A 24141-nucleotide genomic window follows, 5' to 3' on the forward strand; every position below is an offset into this window, starting at 1 on the left:
ACGCCAACATTATGCGCTCACCCGTCTTCTCCAGAGTCAGACAACAAGATGGATGCCAGTTTCCTCTCTGTGCGGAGTGATTTTTTTTCCGGAGCCGCAGTTTGCGAAGACGCTCTCTGATTGGCTAGCCCGCGTTCAGGCGAAGACCCTCTCTGATTGGTTTAGCTCTGAAGGGCTCTTCCGCCTTGTACATATATATATTCTCTGCTTCGAAGTGGTTATGCTTTGGCCCTCTTTCGAAGTGGGTTATGCTTAGAGTTTGGAATCAGGGCTGGCGGTCCATCGCCCTGCTCTAAAGATAAACTCTGAGCATAACCCACTTCGAAAGAGGGCCAAAGCATAACCACTTCGAAGCAGAGAATATATATACATTGTACAAGTTCGAATCCCAAAAACAGGCTTCAGGGAAACAGCCCTACTGTCTGGTCCCAGGCGCTGTGCACTATGGCTTCAGGGAAACAGCCCTACTGTCTGGTCCCAGGCGCTGTGCACTATGGCTTCAGGGAAACAGCCCTACTGTCTGGTCCCAGGCGCTGTGCACTATGGCTTCAGGGAAACAGCCCTACTGTCTGGTCCCAGGCGCTGTGCACTATGGCTTCAGGGAAACAGCCCTACTGTCTGGTCCCAGGCGCTGTGCACTATGGCTTCAGGGAAACAGCCCTACTGTCTGCTCCCAGGCGCTGTGCACTATGGCTTCAGGGAAACAGCCCTACTGGCTCTGTATATCTCTATATAAGTGAACTAGGCTGGTGGTTGTGTTTGCTCTGCAGGGGAGGCGACGCTAACAGACGCCCTCACAGCTGCGGGCAAGATATACGAGGAGATAGGAGAGATCGTGGCCGAGCAGGTAACACACACACACACACACCATATACACACGCACACACACACACACACACACACACACACACACACACACACACACACACCATATACACACGCACACACACACACACACACACACACACACACACACACACCATATACACACACACACACACACACCATATACACACACACACACACACACACACACCATATACACACGCACACACACACATACACACAGACACACACCATATACACACACACATACACACATACACACACACACGGACATACATACATACATACATACATACATACATACATACATACATACATACATACATACATACATACATACATACATACATACATACATACATACATACATAAACACACACACACACATACACACACACACACACGGATACACATACACACAGACACACATATACACACACACGGATACACATACACACGGACACACATGGACACACATACACACACACACACGGACACACACACATACATACATACATACATACATACATACATACATACATACATACATACATACATACATACATACATACATACACATACATACATACATACATACATACATACATACATACATACATACATACATACATACATACATACATACCAGCGTTTCCGTTAGCCGGTAATTACCGGTATTTGACCGGCAAAATCTGTTGAAGTCCGACATATTTAATCTCTCCGGTCATAATGTCCGGTGAAAATAATTCCCTCTAAACACAATTAGATTATTTGAATTGTATTAAAATAGGCTAAAATTAAATAGCCTATGCGATGAACGAAACAATCATTACATTTGTTTCATCGTTGCTTCACCAAGCAGCCGGTCTAATAATGACATCCTGTTGTCAGCGCGAGCTGGCTGCTGATATATTTGCGAGAAGCATCCATCTGCAGGCCGGCAGGGTGCAGTACTCCAATTCAGCCATTGGCAATTCAGCTGTTGGGTGGGGGGCGCTGCTGAGCGGTTTCCAGACCGGACCTAAAAACACAGCTGCTCTGTGGGTCTGCAGCTCCATGCTTCACGTAAATATATCAGCAGCCAGCTCGCGCTGACAACAGGATGTCATTATTAGACCGGCTGCATGGTGAAGCAACGATGAAACAAATGTAATGATTGTTTCGTTCATTTCATAGGCTATTTAATTTTAGCCTATTTTAATACAATTCAAATAATCGAATTGTGTTTAGAGGGAATTATTTTCACAGGACATTACGACCAGCACCAAGTCGTTGGGAGGTGGAGATATACATCACGCAAACCCACGATAATGTTAATGTTGCCGTCTCTCTCTGCCAAATTTCTCAGTTCTTCGCTTGATATAATTAATACAAATGTCCAATATAACGGAATTCGTTAAGCTCATAAAAATGTGATTATAACAGACTGCTGTTAATGTCGGGCAGACTGCCCACCGACACCTCAAGTCGGCAGCAGCACGAAGTCTCGAGGGACTTATTTTATTTGGAATATATTAATGACTGTATATACGCAAAAGTAGCCTAGTTTTAAGTTAAAATATTATAAATGCCTTGATGATGTCATTCTTTATATAGGCCTATCAATTGTTTTTAAGCTCAATAAACTCTGACCGGAATTTATCCCATTTGTCCGGTAGATTGAAATCTACCGGACACTCAGACCTGCAAAAAAAAATTCTAACAGAAACCCTGATACATACACACACACACACACAGGCTGAGCCCAAACGTTCGAACCTTCGAATTCTAAATCAACATTTGAATTTTTACTTTTTAATTAACACTTTGATCGTCATGGGTTAAATTCATAATTTACTATCCCTCGCCATCTCTATTTGTCTATGGAGAAGTTCCCCTTCTTTGCAGGGCTATAACTTTTTTAATTCTATTGCTAAATTGCCATTATCATGGCCCATTCAATGTCCTATATGTATTGTTCAGGGTGTAGCAACGTTAAACTTTTTCATTCACATATTCATACTAAAATACGGTCTAAAGTATAAGTATGTTTTTATCGTTTTCTGCAGCTTTCTTCAGAACGTGATTTATAGCCCTAAATGCATTATATTGATGATCAAATACAGTTTGGTAGGAATCTGTGCGAGAAAAAAAATTTCAACTGGATGTACTTCTAGGAGTTACTACATATCATCTGATGATGACCGGATGGGCGAGGGATCGTTTATAATTCCGTGGGCAGCGTTAGATGATTCATCCAGAGTGGGTCATATGTTCATCATAGCAGTTTATATGGAACACGTTAGAATATAACGCTGAATCTTACCGTGGCTTCCTCGCGCCGCTGGCAGATGAGCGTGGAACTAGAGCTGCCGCGGTATTGATATTTTCCTTACCGCACAAATTTGCGAAATATTTCCTACCGCCGCGGTTATTACCGCACAGTGCGCACACAAAAAAAAAACTCTGTTTGTCTCCGTGTGGGGATGCAGGCGGGGCCGCTTGTGTACACTAAAAGCTCCGTGGGCATGTCCGAGGGCTTGCAGCAAGCCAGAGTTTAACACAGTTTCAATCAATCAATAACAACATTAACCAGACTCTCGTTGTGTCTATTGTGCTAAAGCTAACGTTACCTCATTGTGTCTATTCTACCAAGCAACCCGGGTTTAACGTTACCTCTCGTGTATATCTGCTGACGTTAGTATTAGGTTAATAACAACAAACTTAACACATCAGCGATCTTGTTGTGACACTAAACTTTCTGCTCGGTGGTAAATTGGGTTGATGTCGGTTTTGTTTCATCAATAAATGAGGCCGAATACACAGTGAATCCATCCTTTTCTGTTTATTACACTTGGTGCTGTCGCAAACAAATCCTGAATGAAATACATCCTTAGCGAGGCAGTAAAGATGGCGGCTTTCTGTTTTTGTTCAGAGACTGCAATGTGTGACGCGTCTCTCTTCTGACCAATCAGTGGTCTGCAATGTTTCACATGACTTTTCTGGTACCACTTCTACCCAATAGGGTCGCTTGGAACCGAGTAGGGTATATCTGCAGAGCCGCAAGTCCAACGTCTGGGCGCTACTTTATTATTATTAAAAAAATCAGCGGTGATGCGGTATTCAGCCCAACTCTGCGGTGGGCGTGATGCAACAGCGATACCGCTGTAATGCGGTTATCGCGGCAGCTCTACGTGGAACAGAATTTTTTCTATTATGGGATGGAGAAATGCCCGATCCATTTCCAGGTTGTATAATAGTATATACGTCCAAATCATGTTGTTTTTTCGAGTTATTTGCACCGATCGATGTTCACTGTGTCAAGACGGAGTCTCTCTAACGATAGCGAGTGCCCGGACCACATATGGATGAGCACTACCGGTTCAAAGGCTCATTTCCGGTTGGCGATCTGCCGATCGGCCACCAGATGGCGCTCTTGAACCGCTAGAGAGTTGAGTGGAGCTTTGCAGTGTGTCTCAGGGCTCCGGAGGGGAAATATGATTTCGGTCACAGATTTTTGAAATATTGACATCAAAGACGAGTTATGGCGTCTTCGGCAGAATGAGCATGGCTAGGAATGACGTCTTAACTCGTCCCCGGCGATCATAGTGTTAAAGAAAATATTTTTTACAGACATACTCACAAATATGACATGTTCAGTTCTCAGAGATCACACACACCTGAAAGGGTTAAAAGATGATACTTATTTAAGCCATATTATTTGCTGAACTCAGTATCACACACATTGTGAGAGTCCATCTCTTTTATAAAAGAAGAGCCAAACGATCAAACACTCAACATATTAACTAGCGCCCCCAAAAGTGGCATTTTTTTTTTACTTGAACTTGAGGACTGCATACTTTTCTTGCAAACCAAAATACTATACTTTATACTTATAGCACATGCATGAGCCTGGTCTCTTTTGAAAGATAACATTCTGACGTTTCTAATACAATATGTACTTGTAGTCCTAATTAAATAGAGTAACATAGGTCTCTTGCATAGGAGTAACATAGGTGTTACTTGCAGGTGAACGCGTGAGGCCAGCTCTTCTTCTCACTCCTGTGTTTCCTTCAGCCCAGAAAAGACCTTCATTACCTGATGGAGACAAACAACGAGTACAAAGGCCTCCTGGGCTGTTTCCCCGACACCATCGCAGTACACAAGGTATCCTCTCCTCTCCTCTCCTCTCCTCTCCTCTCCTCTCCTCTCCTCTCCTCTCCTCTCCTCTCCTGTTCTCTCCTGTCTTCTCATGTCTTCTCCTCTCCTCTCCTCTCCTCTCCTGTTCTCTCCTGTCCTCCTCTCCTCTCCTCTCCTCTCCTCTCCTCTCCTCTCCTGTTCTCTCCTGTCTTCTCATGTCTTCTCCTCTCCTCTCCTCTCCTCTCCTCTCCTGTTCTCTCCTGTCCTCTCCTCCTCTCCTCTCCTCTCCTGTTCTCTCCTCTCCTCTCCTGTCCTCTTCTCTCCTCTCCTCTCTCTTCTTCTCCTCTTCTCCACTCCTCTCCTGTTCTCTCCTGTTCTCTCCTGTCCTCTCCTGTTCTCTCCTCTCCTCTCCTGTCCTCTCCTGTTCTCTCCTGTCCTCTCCTGTCCTCTCCTCTCCTGTTCTCTCCTCTCCTGTCCTCTCCTGTCCTCTCCTCTCCTCTCCTGTTCTCTCCTGTCCTCTCCTCTCCTCTCCTCTTCTTTCCTCTCCTCTCCTGTCCTCTCCTGTTCTCTTCTGTCCTCTTCTCTCCTCTCCTCTTCTCTCCTCTCCTCTCCTCTCCTGTTCTCTCCTCTCCTCTCCTGTCCTCTTCTCTCTTCTCCTCTCCTCTCCTCTCCTCTCCTGTTCTCTCCTGTTCTCTCCTCTCCTCTCTTCTCTCTTCTCCTCTCCTCTCCTCTCCTGTTCTCTCCTCTCCTCTCCTGTCCTCTTCTCTCCTATCCTCTCCTCTCTCTTCTTCTCCTCTCCTCTCCTCTCCTCTCCTGTCCTCTCCTGTCCTCTCCCCTCCTCTCCTATCCTCTCATCTCCTCTCCTGTTCTCTCCTCTCCTCTCCTGTTCTCTCCTCTCTTCTCCTGTCCTCTCCCGTCTTCTCCTCTCCTGTTCTCTTCTGTCCTCTCCTGTTCTATCCTTCTTTTTTTTGACCAGGTGATACAGGAAGGGGTTGAAGAGTACAGGGAGGTAGGTGTTATCAAAAGGACTAGAACGAGGGTCCAGGATGGGGAGGAAGGTGTTAACAAAAGGACTAGGACGAGGGTCCAGGATGGGGAGGAAGGTGTTAACAAAAGGACTAGGACGAGGGTCCAGGATGGGGAGGAAGGTGTTAACAAAAGGACTAGGACGAGGGTCCAGGATGGGGAGGAAGGTGTTAACAAAAGGACTAGGACGAGGGTCCAGGATGGGGAGGAAGGTGTTAACAAAAGGACTAGGACGAGGGTCCAGGATGGGGAGGAAGGTGTTAACAAAAGGACTAGGACGAGGGTCCAGGATGGGGAGGAAGGTGTTAACAAAAGGACTCTCTCTCTCTCTCCAGGCTGCTATAGAGAAGGTTAAGGAAGGAGACAGGCTGGTGGCGGCAGGAAAGATCACCACTCAGGAGAAACACACCATGTCTAAACGCATCAGCACCATGTCCTACTCTCTACAAGGTGACACACACACACACACACACACACACACACACACACACACACACACACACACACACACACATACACACACACACACGCACGCACACACACACACACACACACACACACACACACACACACACACACACACACACACACACACACACACACACACACACACACACACACACCATGTCTAAACGCATCAGCACCATGTCCTACTCTCTACAAGGTGACACACACACACACACACACACACACACACACACACACACACACACCATGTCTAAACGCATCAGTACCATGTTTTTTGCTGTCACGTCGTATTCATTATGAAATTGAAAAGAATACAAATAAAAGTTAAATAAATAAACGCACATATAATTATGCAGAGTCAAGCACACACCCACTCGCATACTAACCCATGTTGTAACCGCTCACTAATGCCTGGTCTCCACTAGCCAGGGTTTAGCCAGGGTTTGGCCAGGGTTTAGCCAGGGTTTAGCCAGGGTTTAGCCAGGGTTTAGCCAGGGTTTAGTCAGGGTTTGGCCAGGGTTTAGCCAGGGTTTAGCCAGGGTTTAGCCAGGGTTTAGCCAGGGTTTGGCCAGGGTTTGGCCAGGGTTTAGCCAGGGTTTAGTCAGGGTTTAGCCAGGGTTTGGCCAGGGTTTAGCCAGGGTTTAGCCAGGGTTTAGCCAGGGTTTGGCCAGGGTTTAGCCAGGGTTTAGCCAGGGTTTAGTCAGGGTTTAGCCAGGGTTTGGCCAGGGTTTGGCCAGGGTTTAGCCAGGGTTTAGCCAGGGTTTGGCCAGGGTTTAGCCAGGGTTTGGCCAGGGTTTAGCCAGGGTTTAGCCAGGGTTTAGCCAGGGTTTAGCCAGGGTTTGGCCAGGGTTTGGCCAGGGTTTGGCCAGGGTTTGGCCAGGGTTTAGCCAGGGTTTAGCCAGGGTTTAGCCAGGGTTTAGCCAGGGTTTAGCCAGGGTTTAGCCAGGGTTTGGCCAGGGTTTGGCCAGGGTTTGGCCAGGGTTTAGCCAGGGTTTGGCCAGGGTTTAGCCAGGGTTTAGCCAGGGTTTGGCCAGGGTTTGGCCAGGGTTTAGCCAGGGTTTAGCCAGGGTTTAGCCAGGGTTTGGCCAGGGTTTAGCCAGGGTTTAGCCAGGGTTTAGCCAGGGTTTAGCCAGGGTTTGGCCAGGGTTTGGCCAGGGTTTAGCCAGGGTTTAGCCAGGGTTTAGCCAGGGTTTAGCCAGGGTTTGGCCAGGGTTTAGCCAGGGTTTGGCCAGGGTTTAGCCAGGGTTTAGCCAGGGTTTGGCCAGGGTTTAGCCAGGGTTTAGCCAGGGTTTGGCCAGGGTTTAGCCAGGGTTTAGCCAGGGTTTGGCCAGGGTTTAGTCAGGGTTTAGCCAGGGTTTGGCCAGGGTTTGGCCAGGGTTTAGCCAGGGTTTGGCCAGGGTTTGGCCAGGGTTTGGCCAGGGTTTAGCCAGGGTTTGGCCAGGGTTTGGCCAGGGTTTGGCCAGGGGTTTGGCCAGGGTTTAGCCAGGGTTTGGCCAGGGTTTGGCCAGGGTTTGGCCAGGGTTTGCCTGGCTGGACCCCGGCTGAGACAGACACCAGAACCGGCTGGGACCGTTGTATCATCATGAGTTTAGCTCGTGGACCACAGTTGGTGGTGTGAATTTTTAAACGTTGCCTAGCAACCAGGGTTTTACAGGAAACGCAATGGAGACACAGACCCAACCGTACTATACCACGCTAGGCCTAGCTAATGGAGACCGGGGATAGCACTGTGTCCTTCAATTTCACACACACACACACACACACACACACACACACACACACACACACACACACACACACACACACACACACACACACACACACACACACACACACACACACGAATGCACAAAGACACACAATTCATAAAGACAGACCCGTAACTGATCACCTTTTAAGGTGTGTTCGATAAAGACACACGCACACACACACAGACACACACCCCTGGGCCGTGCGTAACATGACTCTGTCCACCTGCCACCTGTGTCCACAGCTGAGATGAATCACTTCCATAGCAACCGTATCTATGACTACAACCGAGTCATGCAACTCTACCTGGAAGAGCAGGCCAAATTCTACGAGCTGGTGAGGAGGGAGGGAGGGAGGGAGGGAGGGAGGGAGGGAGGGAGAGGGGAGAGAGGGAGGGAGGGAGGGAGGGAGGGAGAGGGGAGAGAGGGAGGGAGGGAGGGAGGGAGGGAGGGAGGGAGGGAGGGAGGGAGGTTAGGAATAGTTAAGAAGAATAACAGAATAATATATTGAATCTTAATGAATGAATGAATGAATGAATGAAAAGTTTATTTCTTGGACATGTTATTCTTCTTATTTCTTCAAACAACTCACAGTGTCTTGATCCGTCAGACCAAACAATCTTAATAACAAATTTAAAAAAAAAATCCTTAAAGGAAAAAAAAACATTTAAAAAAGAATTTATTAATTTATTTATAAACAAAAGAGCAATGTGTTTGGTAATCTTAAAATAGACTCCCCTTCCACCTGATGGACATATATAACCTGTACTACTATTATTTATTATTTATATACATATAGAACTGCTCCACATGGATTTTTAATATATCATGCTTTAAGTACTGTAGTTTTAATGTAGTTTTTTTATATAGTGGTCTTTTTACTGTAGTTTTAACGAAGCTGGTGTTTTTTAAATAGTGGTGAGTGTCTGTATGTTTGTCTTTTAACCACTCTGCACCAATGAAGTTCCGAAAGGAAAATAAAGTCATTTGAAGTTGAAGTTGAATGAAGGATTAACAGAATGTTAAAGGAAGAATAGCAGAATGTTAAAGAAGGAATAACAGAATGTTTTTACAATCTGGTTTTATCTTGAGGATATTAATTATTAGTTGATTGTATATTAATCACATTATCTTCTTTTTAGATTGCAGAGAAACTGAGGCTGGCTCTGGCCCAGTTCACCACACTGTGAAGAGGAAAGACACACACACACACACACACACACACACACACACACACACACACACACACACACACACACACACACACACACACACACACACACACACACACACACACACACGCACTTCACACCACTTACACACATATTATGTTACTCAGCTGCCTCGGGACGGTATTCCTTTGCTCCGTGCATCAACGTGTTGCGTCATCATCAACCTTTCCATTGCAGTGAGTCGGGAATAACATGTAAGTTGTACACTGCAAAAAAAAGAAAAAGAAGAAATCTTAACAAGTATTTTAAGTAAGTGAGTATATTGAATCTTAAAAATCCTAATTTCTTAAAATTGAACGAGGATATCTACCCGTGGGTTGAAAGAATTTCCCTCGTTCGAATCCTTCTAAACTAATTTCAGGAAAAATCAATAATTTAACTTTTTTTTGTCTTGTTGTTTTTCTCAGTGTACTATTTTTGTGCACTTTAACTTTCAGCTGTGCTAAAACGACAGTGTTGTGATACATGGAATGTTATGCTGCGAAATACAAGTCTAAAATATGTCTAGATATGAAGTAATGTCTTCACAAAGAGTCACCTTTTTAAGGAATGGAGAAAAGCAGCCATATTTTCTAATCGATTAACATGCATCTTTTTCTATTAAAAAAAATATCATTTTTTTAAGGAAACGTATGCTTTCATGGGATAGTATGTGACGGCGTTCACCCCTGTGTGTGAGACGCTGTTCACCATTCTCCTACGCAGAGAGTTGGACGACGTCCCACTGCGGTCCAAACACCTCTGCCTCAAACAGGAAGCAAACTAACGGTGCCCCCCCCCCCCCCCCCCCTATATTTCTTTGTCTCTTTTGTAAATAAGAACCGGAAATTAGTTGAAAATATTTAAATTTCACAGTTTATTGTTTATTCCCTGTGTCCATGGAAACGATAATGAAGGTATGGTTTCCTTACGCAGGAGGAAAAAAAAACTCTAGTCCATTTACTTTTCTAAAGTATCAAAGCTTTTAACTCGTGAAATGTTCCGACTGGCTTAATCTTTTTCGTCGTTAGATATGTCAATGTTAGATACACGTTTTTCTTCCAAACTAATTTGGGGTCGTGGATTTATCCTGATTTGGTGACAAAGAATTGTCCCCCCTCGGGCGGACGTGTGACGTGCAGGCGTTAGCGACGGCTCTGCGTGAGGACTGTGGGTATTCACCTTGTGTTCCTCTGCAACAAGGACGCCGCTAGCTTGCCGCCTTTGTAATTCACTTCCCACGCGGCGTGACACGGTATCCAGAAAGGGACGTAGAATCAGCCTTCGAAGGTCCAAGAAACGGCGAGCCACCTGTTCCTTCTCTTCACAGTTATGTTTGTTACCAGGAGAATGAGCTAGCTAGCTAGGCAGGTGTTCGTCCGTACGGACGTGTTATTTATTCAGTTTGGTCGGCTAACATCCACGATAGCTATATAGCGGCTTCGTCAAGACGTTAGAAGTGGAACGGGCGGGGCTAAAGAAGGTGTATACAAAGGAGAGTGAAAGGGAAAAATAAGGGAGAGAGAGAGAGAGAAGACATGAGACGCACGGTCACGCGCTGGATTCAAACCCACGTTAGGGAGGTCACATGTTTTTCTGCCATCCCCGGAAAGAAATAAATAATTATGTAAATCGGTGGTAGAGCCAATATTTATTTTAAATGGCATATTCCACCTCTGTGAGATGGTCCACAACATAAAATAAATCGAAACGGTCGTTTTTAGTGGCGAAATAACGATTTTGTTACAGAAACTTCCTGTAATCACTTACTATACTTGCTATAATCCGGAAAACATCCTTTTGAACTCAGGGCGCTTTGGCCGCGTTGGATTCCTAACGCATGACGGCCCAGCCGTGGCCTTTTGGTCAAAACAATCAGAAGTCCCAAACAGAAAGAATAATCTGATTTAAAAAAACGGTTGTAGTCGAGACTCGGGGCAACATTCGAATGCAAAAATACGCAGACGCCATTTTGACAGGCATTGCTCCAACAAATCATCAACCGACAAACGCCATTGTGTGGCACAGGGGTTGGCTTAAATTTGAGTGGTTGTTTGTTCTACCAATTGAAAGTATCGTCTGGGACTTTGGCTTTTTGTGAGGGAAGTGGCCAGAAAATGTAAGAAGCTGAAACTGTGTTCTGAATAGCATTGTGGGCGGAGCTCCCGTTTGATTACATTAAACCGAGTTCTGAATAGCATTGTGGGCGGAGCTCCCACATGATTACATTAAACTGCGTTCTGAATAGCATTGTGGGCGGAGCTCCCGTTTGATTACATTAAACCGAGTTCTGAATACCATTGTGGGGGGAGCTCCCATTTGATTACATTAAACTGCGTTCTGAATAGCATTGTGGGCGGAGCTCCCGTTTGATTACATTAAACCGAGTTCTGAATAGCATTGTGGGCGGAGCTCCCATTTGATTACATTAAACTGCGTTCTGAATACCATTGTGGGCGGAGCTCCCATTTGATTACATTAAACCGAGTTCTGAATACCATTGTGGGCGGAGCTCCCATTTGATTACATTAAACTGCGTTCTGAATCGCATTGTGGGCGGAGCTCCCGTTTGATTACATTAAACTGCGTTCTGAATACCATTGTGGGCGGAGCTCCCATTTTGATCACATGACGGCAGAACATTTGACCTCCCTACACATCCCACGAGGACCGTAACATGGCTAGAATCTATTAACCCTTTCACTGCCACACGACAGCCGGTTAACCCTTTCACTGTGACAATACAGAAGGTTAGCCATTTACTATCACACAACCGACGGCGATGCTCCATCATTAGCATCATTAGCTCCGCTAATGCCGTCGGTTGTGTGATAGTAAAGGGTTAACCTTCTGTCGTGTGGCAATGAAAGGGTTAAAGGTGAGAAAAATTATCCAACTGGATTATTATGATTATTATGGAAGTGTGGCGACATCTTCGAACATGGATGATCGCAATAAAAATTTTCGACTCCAGTAAGGTCAAGGGTTAAGTTAAGGGCTACGGTTTGGGTTTTTAGTTGCAAATTTGGACATCCGCTTCAATAGAATCTAGCAGTTATCGGAATCCAGCGGTGATCATTTTGAGTGACTTCGGAATGGGTTTCATACGGTAGGCTTTGAAGGCAATGAACGCGGTGGTGTCTAGAGCCTGTATAGATGGTCATTTGTATATGCGTTACACATTTTTAGGTGGTGAGAGTGGTTTAAGGTATAAGGGATCAGCTTTATAACTAACCTTCCTGGACGAAAACGTTGATGCCAGGTCAAAAAGTGACAATTCCCATGGAAATGTCCTTCCGGGCTATGGGATCTAGACACTACCAATGAAAGTTAGGCTGAGGAGCAGAACCGTGTAAATGTCCAAGTCAGACTAAAACATTTAAAAAAAACTGGAGTGAAAAGGTTTTCAAACGGCTGTAGCTTTATTGAGGTATATGTTTCTGCCGCCAGATCGAAAACCTTTTTCCTCCAGGAATTAAACATTTCCAGGATCTTTAAAAGAAATAAATGTATTATCCATTCGCTTTTAAATGGATTTCGAGGGCCCTGAGGTCAGAGAAAAATAAAAAGACACGTCCAAATTGGTTCAAAGTATGGGGGAAAACAATAGTAGGATATCTACTGCTTTTTTTAGTTACATCCTAATTCTATTTCCATTATATTTAAAATAAATAGGGTGGGAAAGAAACAGATAGGTGATATCCCCCCCCCCCCCTTTTTTGAAGTTTTCCAACTAAACGAGAGATTATAGGACGGAGGAGGCTCAAAAAGGTTGCGTTCAGCCGTCGGAGCCGTGCAGATTATTGAACAAAGTCCCCCCTCTCTGGATGCAGGTCTGGCCCTCGCCTTTTTATTATTATTATTTATGAAGGACTCATATGCAAAGGGTTGTGTAGAATACTGATATACAGTAGTCTGTGTAACATACAGTTTATTTTGGGAGATATGTCTTTTATTATATTATATAATTTTTTTTTATGTAATTCTGGATTTCGAGAGAGAGAGATTATTTTATCTAACGTTTCTCCTTTCCTCTGTGTTTCTCTGTTCTATAGACACACTGCTGGCAGTGATCACACTCTCCCGTCATGTGCACACATACACACCCACACTAAGCTTGGCCAAATACCAGTATGAAAAAAAGAATTAAGAAATATATACATATTATATATAAAACAAACTTACATCTAAAAAACTGTGTGTGTATATATATAATTTACCATAGCTTTAGGCAGACATATGTTAGGGAGTGGACACACTGAGCCAGGGTCAGGTGACAGAAAGGGTTCAGATTAGGGATGTTCGATATTGGCTTTTTTACCGATATACCGATATTGTCCAACTCTTAATTTCCGATACCGATATATGCAGCCCCCCCCCCCCCCCCCCCCCCCCCCCCAAAAAAAAACAGAATAATTTCAGGTAATTAACATTACATATCTCTTGTTGTGGAATTAACACAACATTATGCATACTTTTGACAATAAATAAAATAAGGATTTGTTCTTACTTGCTTGCCTGGGTAAATAAAGGTTAAATAAATGTAAATAAAATGTATTAATTTCCGATATTACATTTGAATGCCAATATCGGACGATAATATCAGACATCCCTAGTTTAGCTGTCCGTCGGTTCGTTAGGGAGTGGACGCGCTGACCCAGGGTCAGATTACAGAAAGGGTTTAGCCGTCCGTCGGTTAGTTTCTCTAAGTAGAACCTCGCTAACATAATCATGCATTTGCACAAAAACGGCAATTTCTCTACAGACGGCGAGGTATTCGTCATTTCCAAAGAGTTCATCCTCTCCCGACATGCGTCTGTCCATCAAAACGGAGACAGATCCGGTGGGAGGCGGGACTCGTCGTCAGCCCCGACCAATCACTGAAGAGTAAATACGTAGACGTAGACGGACAGACACGGGGCCCTTACTGATGGAAATGACAACGCTGTTATTAACAGGGATATTTCCATTTGTCATGGAACTGTATCGTTTTGTTTTGTTTTCAAAAGTATTACCCTAGGATTGACAAAGGTCATTTTGTCACTGTGAATCCTGAACATCCACATTTTAGGAAACCCTAAATATCCATGCAGCATTGCCATTTCCAATCCACAGTACTTGCATATACCGTACATCTAGCGCATTTGCTTAATGCTCTACTAAATTAGATGTTGCATGACGATGCCTTTCTTTGAAAGGTGCTATAGATAACTTCCAGCCACTAGATGTCGCACTAGAGCACCAGCGTGTCATTTATCCAATCGGGTGCGTTCCGAGTAGGGAGAGGAGGATACATGCGCACGCAACATGTAAACAACAAACATACATTTGGGACCGCACATTTTTTTTTAAATGATAAATTCATTAATCAATGTTTTGTAGGAAAAAGCAATACTCTTATAAGGAGGTGTACTTAGTGGTTACGTCATTGCTGTTTCCGGCCGGTCCACCTCGCAAAATTGCAACGTATTTCCCCCATTGCCCATTTCTAAATCGTCTCGTTTTAAAACAAATAAAGCATGAACATTTGCGTGGTGTACCTTTCTGTGCGTATTCATCCACAATCTATAGCTCAACATGAAAATATTAGCAATTAATCGTAAAAAAAAAAATCGCAGAATTTTATTTCAACCAAAAATGCTTAAACAATAATGTTAGTGATATAGAAGGGAACTCATTTTGTGCAAAGATGGAAAGCTTGCCAATGTTCACGAGGCAGAATTGTTACAATAGCCGATAATACATTTTCCCAAAGATAAATCCCTATACGGGTGGACCTCGCGGGCGGTCCAGAGTGACGTCAGACTACACCTCCCTATTACGCACCTTTCTAAAAGCTGGATTAAAAGACAAAAAAAAGATTACTCTACATCCATTTCTTATCTATAGCACCTTTAATATAACCGCACGCTGTATGCCAGACTGTGTTCCCTCATTAACTAATGCAGCTCATTTTAGAGCTCGTTCCATCTTTGTCTCTCTCTTTATTTCTGTTTTTAATCTGTCCTCTTCGCTCTCTTTATTTCAGTTTTAATCTCTCGTTTATTCACCCCCCCCCCTCTCTCATCTCTCTTTCTTACATTCTTTCCAAGCACAGTTTTAAAGATACGTTTTTTCTTTTTCTTTTTGTGTATTTCCTTTTTGACCAAATGTTACATAGAAAAAGATGAAGTTTATTATTATCACGATGTGAAGCAGGACATGTTGTGAAGTGAAGCCTGTTGCCTTTGAAACACTGAAATGCTTCATACTTTTCTTTTTATAACTACTATTGTCCTCTGTATCATTTCAATGATAACGCGCTGTTATAAAAAAAAAAAAAAAAGTTAAATGTTTGACATAATGTAGGATTAAATGTGTATTTGTACTCTAAATGGTTGTCACTCTGTTCTTTCTGTGTTCTTGGCGTGGTTAAAGCTAGAATCCGCAAGGCCGTCAAACAGCAGACCTCTGGGGGAAAACAGCCCTGCTTTTGGTACTGCACTGTAGTTTACATAATTAGTCTTGTTTGGGTTGGAGTTGAGTAACATATTATCCTGTGAACCTATATATATATATATACACAATTACACATGGCTGCTTTTTCTTGGGTAAATGGCTGCTTTTTTATAAAGCGCTTTACAATTTGACCCATTAAACAGCGGTAGCTGCTCGGCTGGGGACCAGGAACTCTCGTTGCCGTGGAGACAGCCGGGGGGGGGGGGGGGTGCTGGACGATCCTCCTGTGCCTCTTCTGCCCCGTCTGTTGACCCCCGTAGACCCCGCCACGCGCGCCCTCTGGTGGCTGTCTGGAGCCTGTGCACATCCACCGCTCTGACGCACGACACCTGCTCCTGGGCCCCCGACGAGCTCCACCCGAGACGGGCGGGGCTGCGTAACCCTTCCACTGCCACACGGCAGCCGGTTAACCCCTTTCACTGTGCCAATACAGAAGGTTAGCCCTTTACTATCACACACAACCGACGGCGATGCTCCATCATTAGCATCATTAGTTCCGCGGAGTGTGGCAGTGAAAGGGTTACATCAGTCGGGGGGAGTGTGGCCAAATTATTGGTTAAAGGTTATTTTAGGATCGGAGGATATTTTCTTTTTGTTATTTTCCTTCTTGGTTTCTCTTATATATTACAGTGAGCTGTCACGATGTTAATAGCATTTCAACAAGTATGAAAGTATTTTGGGGTACAATCGTACAGACCAGCTTCACGGTACGATTTAGGTTCATAAACAACCTATTATATAGTGTACTATTATATACTTATTGTTTATGTGTCTTGTAAGCCCATATGGGCTGGGGCATACACCTTTATGTAAGACACGGAAATAAAAAACATCAACCAATCAATCATAGTGTGAGTCTGATATATGCTGTTGTTTTTTTTGTTGCTTTTGTTTTTTATGATTCTCATTTCACAACTGCAGTGGTCTGCAAAGAATGCGCCCTACGCCCCGGGAGAATTTCACCGTGAGTGTTCGCAGTGATTCTAGGAAGTGCCATCCTGTTTCCCCATGTTCAGCTGTATCAGTACCGAGGACTTCCTGTTTGCTCTGTGCGTGTGACCTTTGACCTTCCTGTGCCAGGAAGCCGTGGAAGTAAAGAGAGGAGGTGTATGTCTGTTTCAACCTTTACTAAATAGTAGTTTGATGGCACTTTCAGTTTTACCATGGTACTGGCATAAACGTCATGTATTGTCATGGTACCAATTTTGTACTTTAAAGGCGCATCCGGTGTTTCTTGGGGGGGGGGCTCTGAAAAGTAAATAAAGTATGATATATCTTTAGTATTGAATACATAAATGCTCTCTATGGTGAGCTGCCAGGGCTGGACCTCTGGCCTTGAACTGTGCTGCACTGTATCCATGTCCCCCACCACTGCACTGTACTGTCTTATTGTCGTCTCACTGTTCTGTCCTGCTTTGCACTTATTTATTTATTATTATTATTATTATTATTATTATTATTATTATTATTATTATTATTATTATTATTATTATTATTATTATTATTATTATTATTATTATGTTGTTCCTATTTGTGAAAAAATCAATCATGCGCTGAAATGTCAAATCACGTTCCATTTGTACCTGTGCAATATGGTGAATAAAGAAATCTGAATAAAGTATGATATATCTTTATTATTGAATACATAAAGTATGATATATCTTTAGTACTGAATACATAAAGTATGATATATCTTTAGCATTGGATACATAAAGTATGATATATCTTTATTATTGAATACATAAAGTATGATATCTTTAGCATTGGATACATAAAGTATGATATAACTTTAGTATTGGATACATAAAGTATGATATATCTTTATTATTGAATACATAAAGTATGATATATCTTTAGCATTGGATACATAAAGTATGATATATCTTTATTATTGAATACATAAAGTATGATATAATATTAGTATTGAATACATAAAGTATGATATAACTTTAGTATTGGATACATAAAGTATGATATATATTTAGTATTGGATACATAAAGTATGATATATCTTTAGTATTGAATACATAAAGTATGATATATCTTTAGTACTGAATACATAAAGTATGATATATCTTTAGTATTGAATACATAAAGTATGATATATCTTTAGTACTGAATACATAAAGTATGATATATCTTTAGCATTGGATACATAAAGTATGATATATCTTTATTATTGAATACATAAAGTATGATATCTTTAGCATTGGATACATAAAGTATGATATAACTTTAGTATTGGATACATAAAGTATGATATATCTTTATTATTGAATACATAAAGTATGATATATCTTTAGCATTGGATACATAAAGTATGATATATCTTTAGTATTTATTGAATACATAAAGTATGATATATCTTTAGCATTGGAAACATAAAGTATGATATATCTTTATTATTGAATACATAAAGTATGATATATCTTTAGCATTGGATACATAAAGTATGATATATCTTTAGCATTGGATACATAAAGTATGATATAACTTTAGTATTGGATACATAAAGTATGATATAACTTTAGTATTGAATACATAAAGTATGATATAACTTTAGTATTGAATACATAAAGTATGATATATCTTTATTATTGAATACATAAAGTATGATATAATATTAGTATTGAATACATAAAGTATGATATAACTTTAGTATTGGATACATAAAGTATGATATATCTTTAGTATTGGATACATAAAGTATGATATATCTTTAGTATTGAATACATAAAGTATGATATATCTTTAGTACTGAATACATAAAGTATGATATATCTTTAGTATTGAATACATAAAGTATGATATATCTTTAGTATTGAATACATAAAGTATGATATAACTTTAGTATTGGATACATAAAGTATGATATATCTTTAGTATTGAATACATAAAGTATGATATATCTTTAGTACTGAATACATAAAGTATGATATAACTAGTATTGAATACATAAAGTATGATATATCTTTAGTATTGACTACATAAAGTATGATATAACTTTAGTATTGAATACATAAAGTATGATATATCTTTAGTACTGAATACATAAAGTATGATATATCTTTAGTATTGAATTCAAAGTATAATATCTTTAGCAATCAATACATAAAGTGTTACAAGAGAAAAACTGGATCCCTGGAGCGCTGTTTGAAACTAGAGATGATCTGTTTGTCTGCGGCGCTCCTACCCTACAGAAGCCTCCTCTATAAGAGTTGGTTCACTTTGTTTCAAAAGGTGATTTGTGTCAAGATTATAAACCAATATTCAAGCATTTTTTGTGACTAATCGTTCTATTATTTCTCAAATTCCCTGGTGCAGCTTTAAATAACTGTATAATCCAATTTAAACAATGGTAATGATATGTCATATCTGATATGGTCACTACCAAGAAATGATGGAAATACTATAATACTTTTTTGTAAGATAACAATTTAGATAATTAGCTGAGTTACTTTTGGACATTGATCATTTAGCTCTCTGTTTCTATCTCCCCCCTCTCTCTCTCCCCCCCCTCTCTCTCTCCCTTCCCTTCTCTCTCCCTCTCCCCCCCTCTCTCTCTCTCCCCCCCCCCCTCTCTCTCTCTCCCTTCCCCCCCTCTCTCTCTCTCCCCCCTCTCTCTCTCTCCCCCCTCTTTCTCTCTCTCTCCCCTCTCTCTCTCTCTCTCTCTCTCTCTCTCTCTCTCTCTCTCTCTCTCTCTCTCTCTCTCTCTCTCTCTCTCTCCCTCTCCCCCCTCTCTCTCTCTCCCCCCCTCTCTCTCCCTTCCCCTCTCTCTCTCCCCCCCCCCTCTGTCCCTCTTCTCCCCCTCTTTTTTTTGGAGGGTTTTGAATTCCAAATTGTAGGACCTCTAAATCTTATACTGAACTGACCTAATGTTGTGCGGAAGAAATTAGAATCATGATCTCAATTCTTAGAGAGAAAAATCACATTTTAGCAAGAATCGTGCAGCCCTACATTATATACATTATATACAAACCTCTGGGCAATGGTAAACATTGGCAGATGGGGTGCCTGAATACTGGCATTGATTTGGTTTACAATGGTGCAAAAAGTACACAAAATCTGTGAAGTAAGAGTATAAATATCTTGATAGTATAGTACTCGGGTTTAAAAGTCCTACATTCTAATTTCTGCTCAAGTTCAATTATAAAAGTAGGACATTTCAACAGCACTATGAGCCAATAGTCTGAAAAGAGAATGTAAATATGAACACGAGGAGAGAGAAAATAGATGACAAAATCATAATAAAATAAAGCGATTCGGAAGAAGGGTAGAAACTCCAGTTTAAGTACGAGATTCCCTTTTCCACACTGACACGATTGCATTTATTGTTGTGTGGTTAGCATCTAATGCTATCAAAGGAATATCTTATCTTATCTTAAAGAAAAGGGGGATGTTGTGATACGTGATGTGATTTATATTCACCACTAGATGGCACCATCTGCCAGGCTACATAAGCCACACCCCAAACACTCATTAGGAGAACTAGTATGTAATGAGGGACATGTTTGATGCCGAGCTGTATGCTACTTGCTACCAGTCATGAATAAATTATATTGAAAGAACCCCAGTTTCTTCATTGCAAAAAAGAAACATTACATACAGGAGTCAACAGATATCAACGTTATAGATATTAGCCAACTTATGTAGACAGGTTATGAAGCCAGTGAGCAAATGTAAAAAGGTATATCCGTACGTACTACAGGGGCGGATCTTCCTATCTGCCTAGAGCACCACCCAGAAGGGGGGCGCCAAAAACTGCACCCAGCAACAAAAAAAAACAGTTTGCTGAACAGTTTTTGCATATATCTGCAACCAATATTTTTACATTTAAAAATTACTTTTTTTAGTTTTTTTTAATATAAAAAAATTATAATTTTTTGGGGGGACGGGACGCGTGAATACTTTCCCCAAGGCGGTTGTCCTTCCGCATTCGGTTTACGCGGCTGATTGGCCACTGACGCTTCTCTCAGCGCCCAATCGCGTTAGCCCTACTATCGCCTAACTACTCGCTCAATACACTCGCTCAATATACTAAAACTAACTATCACTCAACTCACTATCACTATCTATATTGATGTGATGCCGATTGATATGAATAGCGCGTTACGTTAATATAGAGAGATGAAAACAATACGAGGAAATGGGCGAGGACTTGGGCTGTGGAACTGAAAGCTAGGCGCAACGCGATTGGGCGCTGAGAGAAGCGTCAGTGGCCAATCAGGCCGCGCAAACCCAACGCGGAAGGACAACCGCCTTGGGGAAAGTATTCACGCGGACGGGACGGCTGCAGTGGTGTATCTTGCCTAGGGCGCCAAATGTACTAGGTCCGCCCCTGTGCGTACATGTACAGAAATATGTAAGGGTACACGGAAATATGGCATATGCAATGAGTAATCTAGTATAAAATATACAGACTGCTGAAGGTTAACCCTTTCACTACCACACTACAGAAGGTTAACCCTATCACTACCACACTACAGAATGTTAACCCTTTCACTACCACACTACAGAAGGTTAACCCTATCACTACCACACTACAGAAGGTTAACCCTATCACTACCACATTGCACTGCTGTGGTCAGGCAAGCGCTACCGGAGTCTCATGGCCGGCACAGAGAGACTCAGAATGAGCTTCTATCCCCAGGCCATCAGGATGCTCAATGACTCCATGCAACGCTAAATCAAATCAAATCAAATTTATTTGTAAGGCCCGACAACACACGTTCTGCATCATAGTGGCTCCGCTCGGCATCACTCATGCACTATCTTGCATATGTGCACGCGCACTGAATAAAATTCCACAATGTACCTTCATCCCAGTATTCGTCTGACCACACCCCTCGTTAACTTACCTTCATAAGCAGGTGTGTGGTCACCTGCTCTCCTCCTTCTCGCTTTCACCACAAGGAAGTGCCTTCGGTAGTACCCCACTTGACGTGTTGTTAGTTGAAAAGAGTTGAGACGTGTTTACATTGTGCTTAGTTTTTTCTTCTCTCATAACCATTCAAAGGAAAAAGCTAAAAGAGTAGACCTACTCTTCACCAGCGGTTCTCCATTCCCGCCTCTGTCGTGCGTTCTGGTGCGGGGCTGCTGCCACTTTCGTGGTTGCCGACCCAGGCCAGGAGACAGCCGATGGATAGTTTGCCTCTCCGAGGAGCCGAGGCATCGGTGCCGTCGCCCCAGCGATGGCATGATCTCGACTCTGGTTCTTCTGGTTCCAGGGAATCGTCCGTTGTTGGGCGGACGGCTCTTTTGGTTCCGGAGGATTTGCGACGCAAGCTTTTCGCGTCTGCCCGTTCACGTCGCAAGATGGTGGCATGCAGACGCGAACGGCCTGGGTTTGGGGAATTGCTGGAGACCAGCGAGGATGCGTCAAGCTCTGCGTGTCCGATGGAAACTGAGGATTTCATGGAAGAGTCGGACGGATTCTTGTTTGAAGGTCCTTGTTTGAAGGAGGGGGGAGAAATGTCTCCTTGGGACGCCTTGTTCGAGGATGTCGGGGAACGACCTCGGCCTCTTCAGCAGGATGCCCTGCTATCAGCCACATCAGACTGTGGCTCCTCAACCGGTCGAAGCCTGCTGCATGTGAGGGATGCGGGTTCGCTGGAGGAAAGTCAGCAGGGGGAACTGCGGGCTTTGTTTCCCGAGCTCATGGCGGTAGCTGCCGCTGCAAACGGCGTGCCGCTGCCGCAGCCATTGCCTGCTCCTGCCCCTGATGATCTCATAGGTCATCTCTGTCAGCGTCGCCCGGTGAGAGGGGTGGACGTTGTCTACCCATTTTTCCCCTCAATGGGGGCCTATGTTCGTCAGGGCCAGGCGGTGTCTCACATCATGGGACTTACCCCCGCCTACGTACCAGTTACGCGGGTGTTGGGGTTGGTCAAAGGTATGAGAGAGGGTGTGCCACGGCTTGATAGGCCGATGGCCGCTCTCCTCTGTCCGGATGTGGTGTGGGAACCATTATGCAAGCCGGTTCTCCATGGAAGATCGGCTAGGCGATTGGCATATTGGGGTGACCAGTCATTTATCGCTGGTACACAATCGCTGGCTGCGGCTTCTAACATCGCCCACCTGGCTAGATTTGTATCGGGGATAATGACGGGCGGCACGGGTCTGACCGAGGTAAATGCGATCAGATCACCCAGGCGGCAGGAGCTGTCCTGCATCTTACCCAGGTGCAGGCCATAGCCTCGGGGAAGACACGCGCCCTGGCCACCCTGACCCAGCGCCACCTTTGGCTGGAGCAGGCTCGAGTGCCGGAGAAGAAGAGAACCCCTCTTCTGACGGCCAACCTCTCCGATGCTGGGTTGTTCGGGAAGGCCCTGCAGCTGATGACCTCAACGTGCAGAGAGATGGCAGAGGAGAGATCCGTTCTCCAACCCCATTTTCCGCCTCCCGTCCTTGCCGGTGGAGTCGGAAGGCTTCCACGACGTCGAGCTCCCTCCGCCGTGCCTACCACTGCCTCCGCCGCCGCTGCTGGCCCCTCCAAGAAGGCCAGGAGGAGAGACGGCGATTCTGCTGTCTCCGGCCCATCCACGACTGGAGGAGACGGTAGGGAACGCCGTGACCAGCAGCCGATTCACTACCGTCCCTCCGGGGCTTCTCGGGGTGGAAAAACCCGAGCGGCTCGAGGCGGCAGACGCCGCTGAAAGTGACTTTTCCCCCTGTGGTCCCCTCTACACCCTCCCCGGCCCCCTCATGATTTTGTGCCGTAGATAATAAATAAAAAGTTCCCTTAAAAAGGGGACTATATTATTGGCCAAACAAACTGTGTGTTTATTCACTAATACATATGATGGGGTTGCGAAATGTGAATCTGCATTATTACATTGAGAGATGTGTCGTGTTGTGTTACGATATTAAGCAAGGTCTGCAAGCATACACTCAGTCATAGAAGGGTTCTATTTAGCCTGACGCTCCACATGCAGGTAGAAGCTGGTGGTATGTTCCGTTGCTTAAACAAAGTAATGTTGAGCCACAACACTGTTGTGTTAATTGCAGTAATACTCGTGCACACATGTTCCACGGCTTGGCCGTTACTCTCTGTCAGTGTTTTGCTATGTACGACATAGAAAGCGGGTGCAGGATTCACACACACACGACTTGTTTTGTTGTAAATCCTGTTCACATTCCGTGGGTAGCGGGCATTGTATTAGCTTTTGCTATACTTTGGCTTTCTACCGAAGGTCTCAAAATGCTACAGTTGGTTTTTGGTGTGT

At 43.5% G+C, this 24141-nt stretch overlaps 1 protein-coding gene across 1 annotated transcript in view; it reads left to right on the forward strand.

The window, feature by feature from the left end:
* LOC311239708 (sorting nexin-9-like) overlaps window positions 1-13797 on the forward strand; it is a gene marked incomplete at its 5' end in the record, with an annotated part of 34495 nt that extends 20698 nt beyond the window's left edge. Inside the window, 5 exons of the mRNA XM_084328118.1 lie at window positions 771-847; window positions 4903-4992; window positions 6327-6441; window positions 8453-8544; window positions 9350-13797. Coding sequence (XP_084184244.1) covers window positions 771-847; window positions 4903-4992; window positions 6327-6441; window positions 8453-8544; window positions 9350-9397 — 422 coding nt within the window. The 3' untranslated portion in view covers window positions 9398-13797. The remainder of the gene's footprint in view (window positions 1-770; window positions 848-4902; window positions 4993-6326; window positions 6442-8452; window positions 8545-9349) is intronic.
* Between the last annotated feature and the right edge of the window lie 10344 nt (window positions 13798-24141).

This window comes from Notolepis coatsorum (genome assembly GCF_963971535.1).
Source record: "Notolepis coatsorum genome assembly, chromosome: 1".
Lineage (NCBI taxonomy): Eukaryota > Metazoa > Chordata > Actinopteri > Aulopiformes > Paralepididae > Notolepis > Notolepis coatsorum.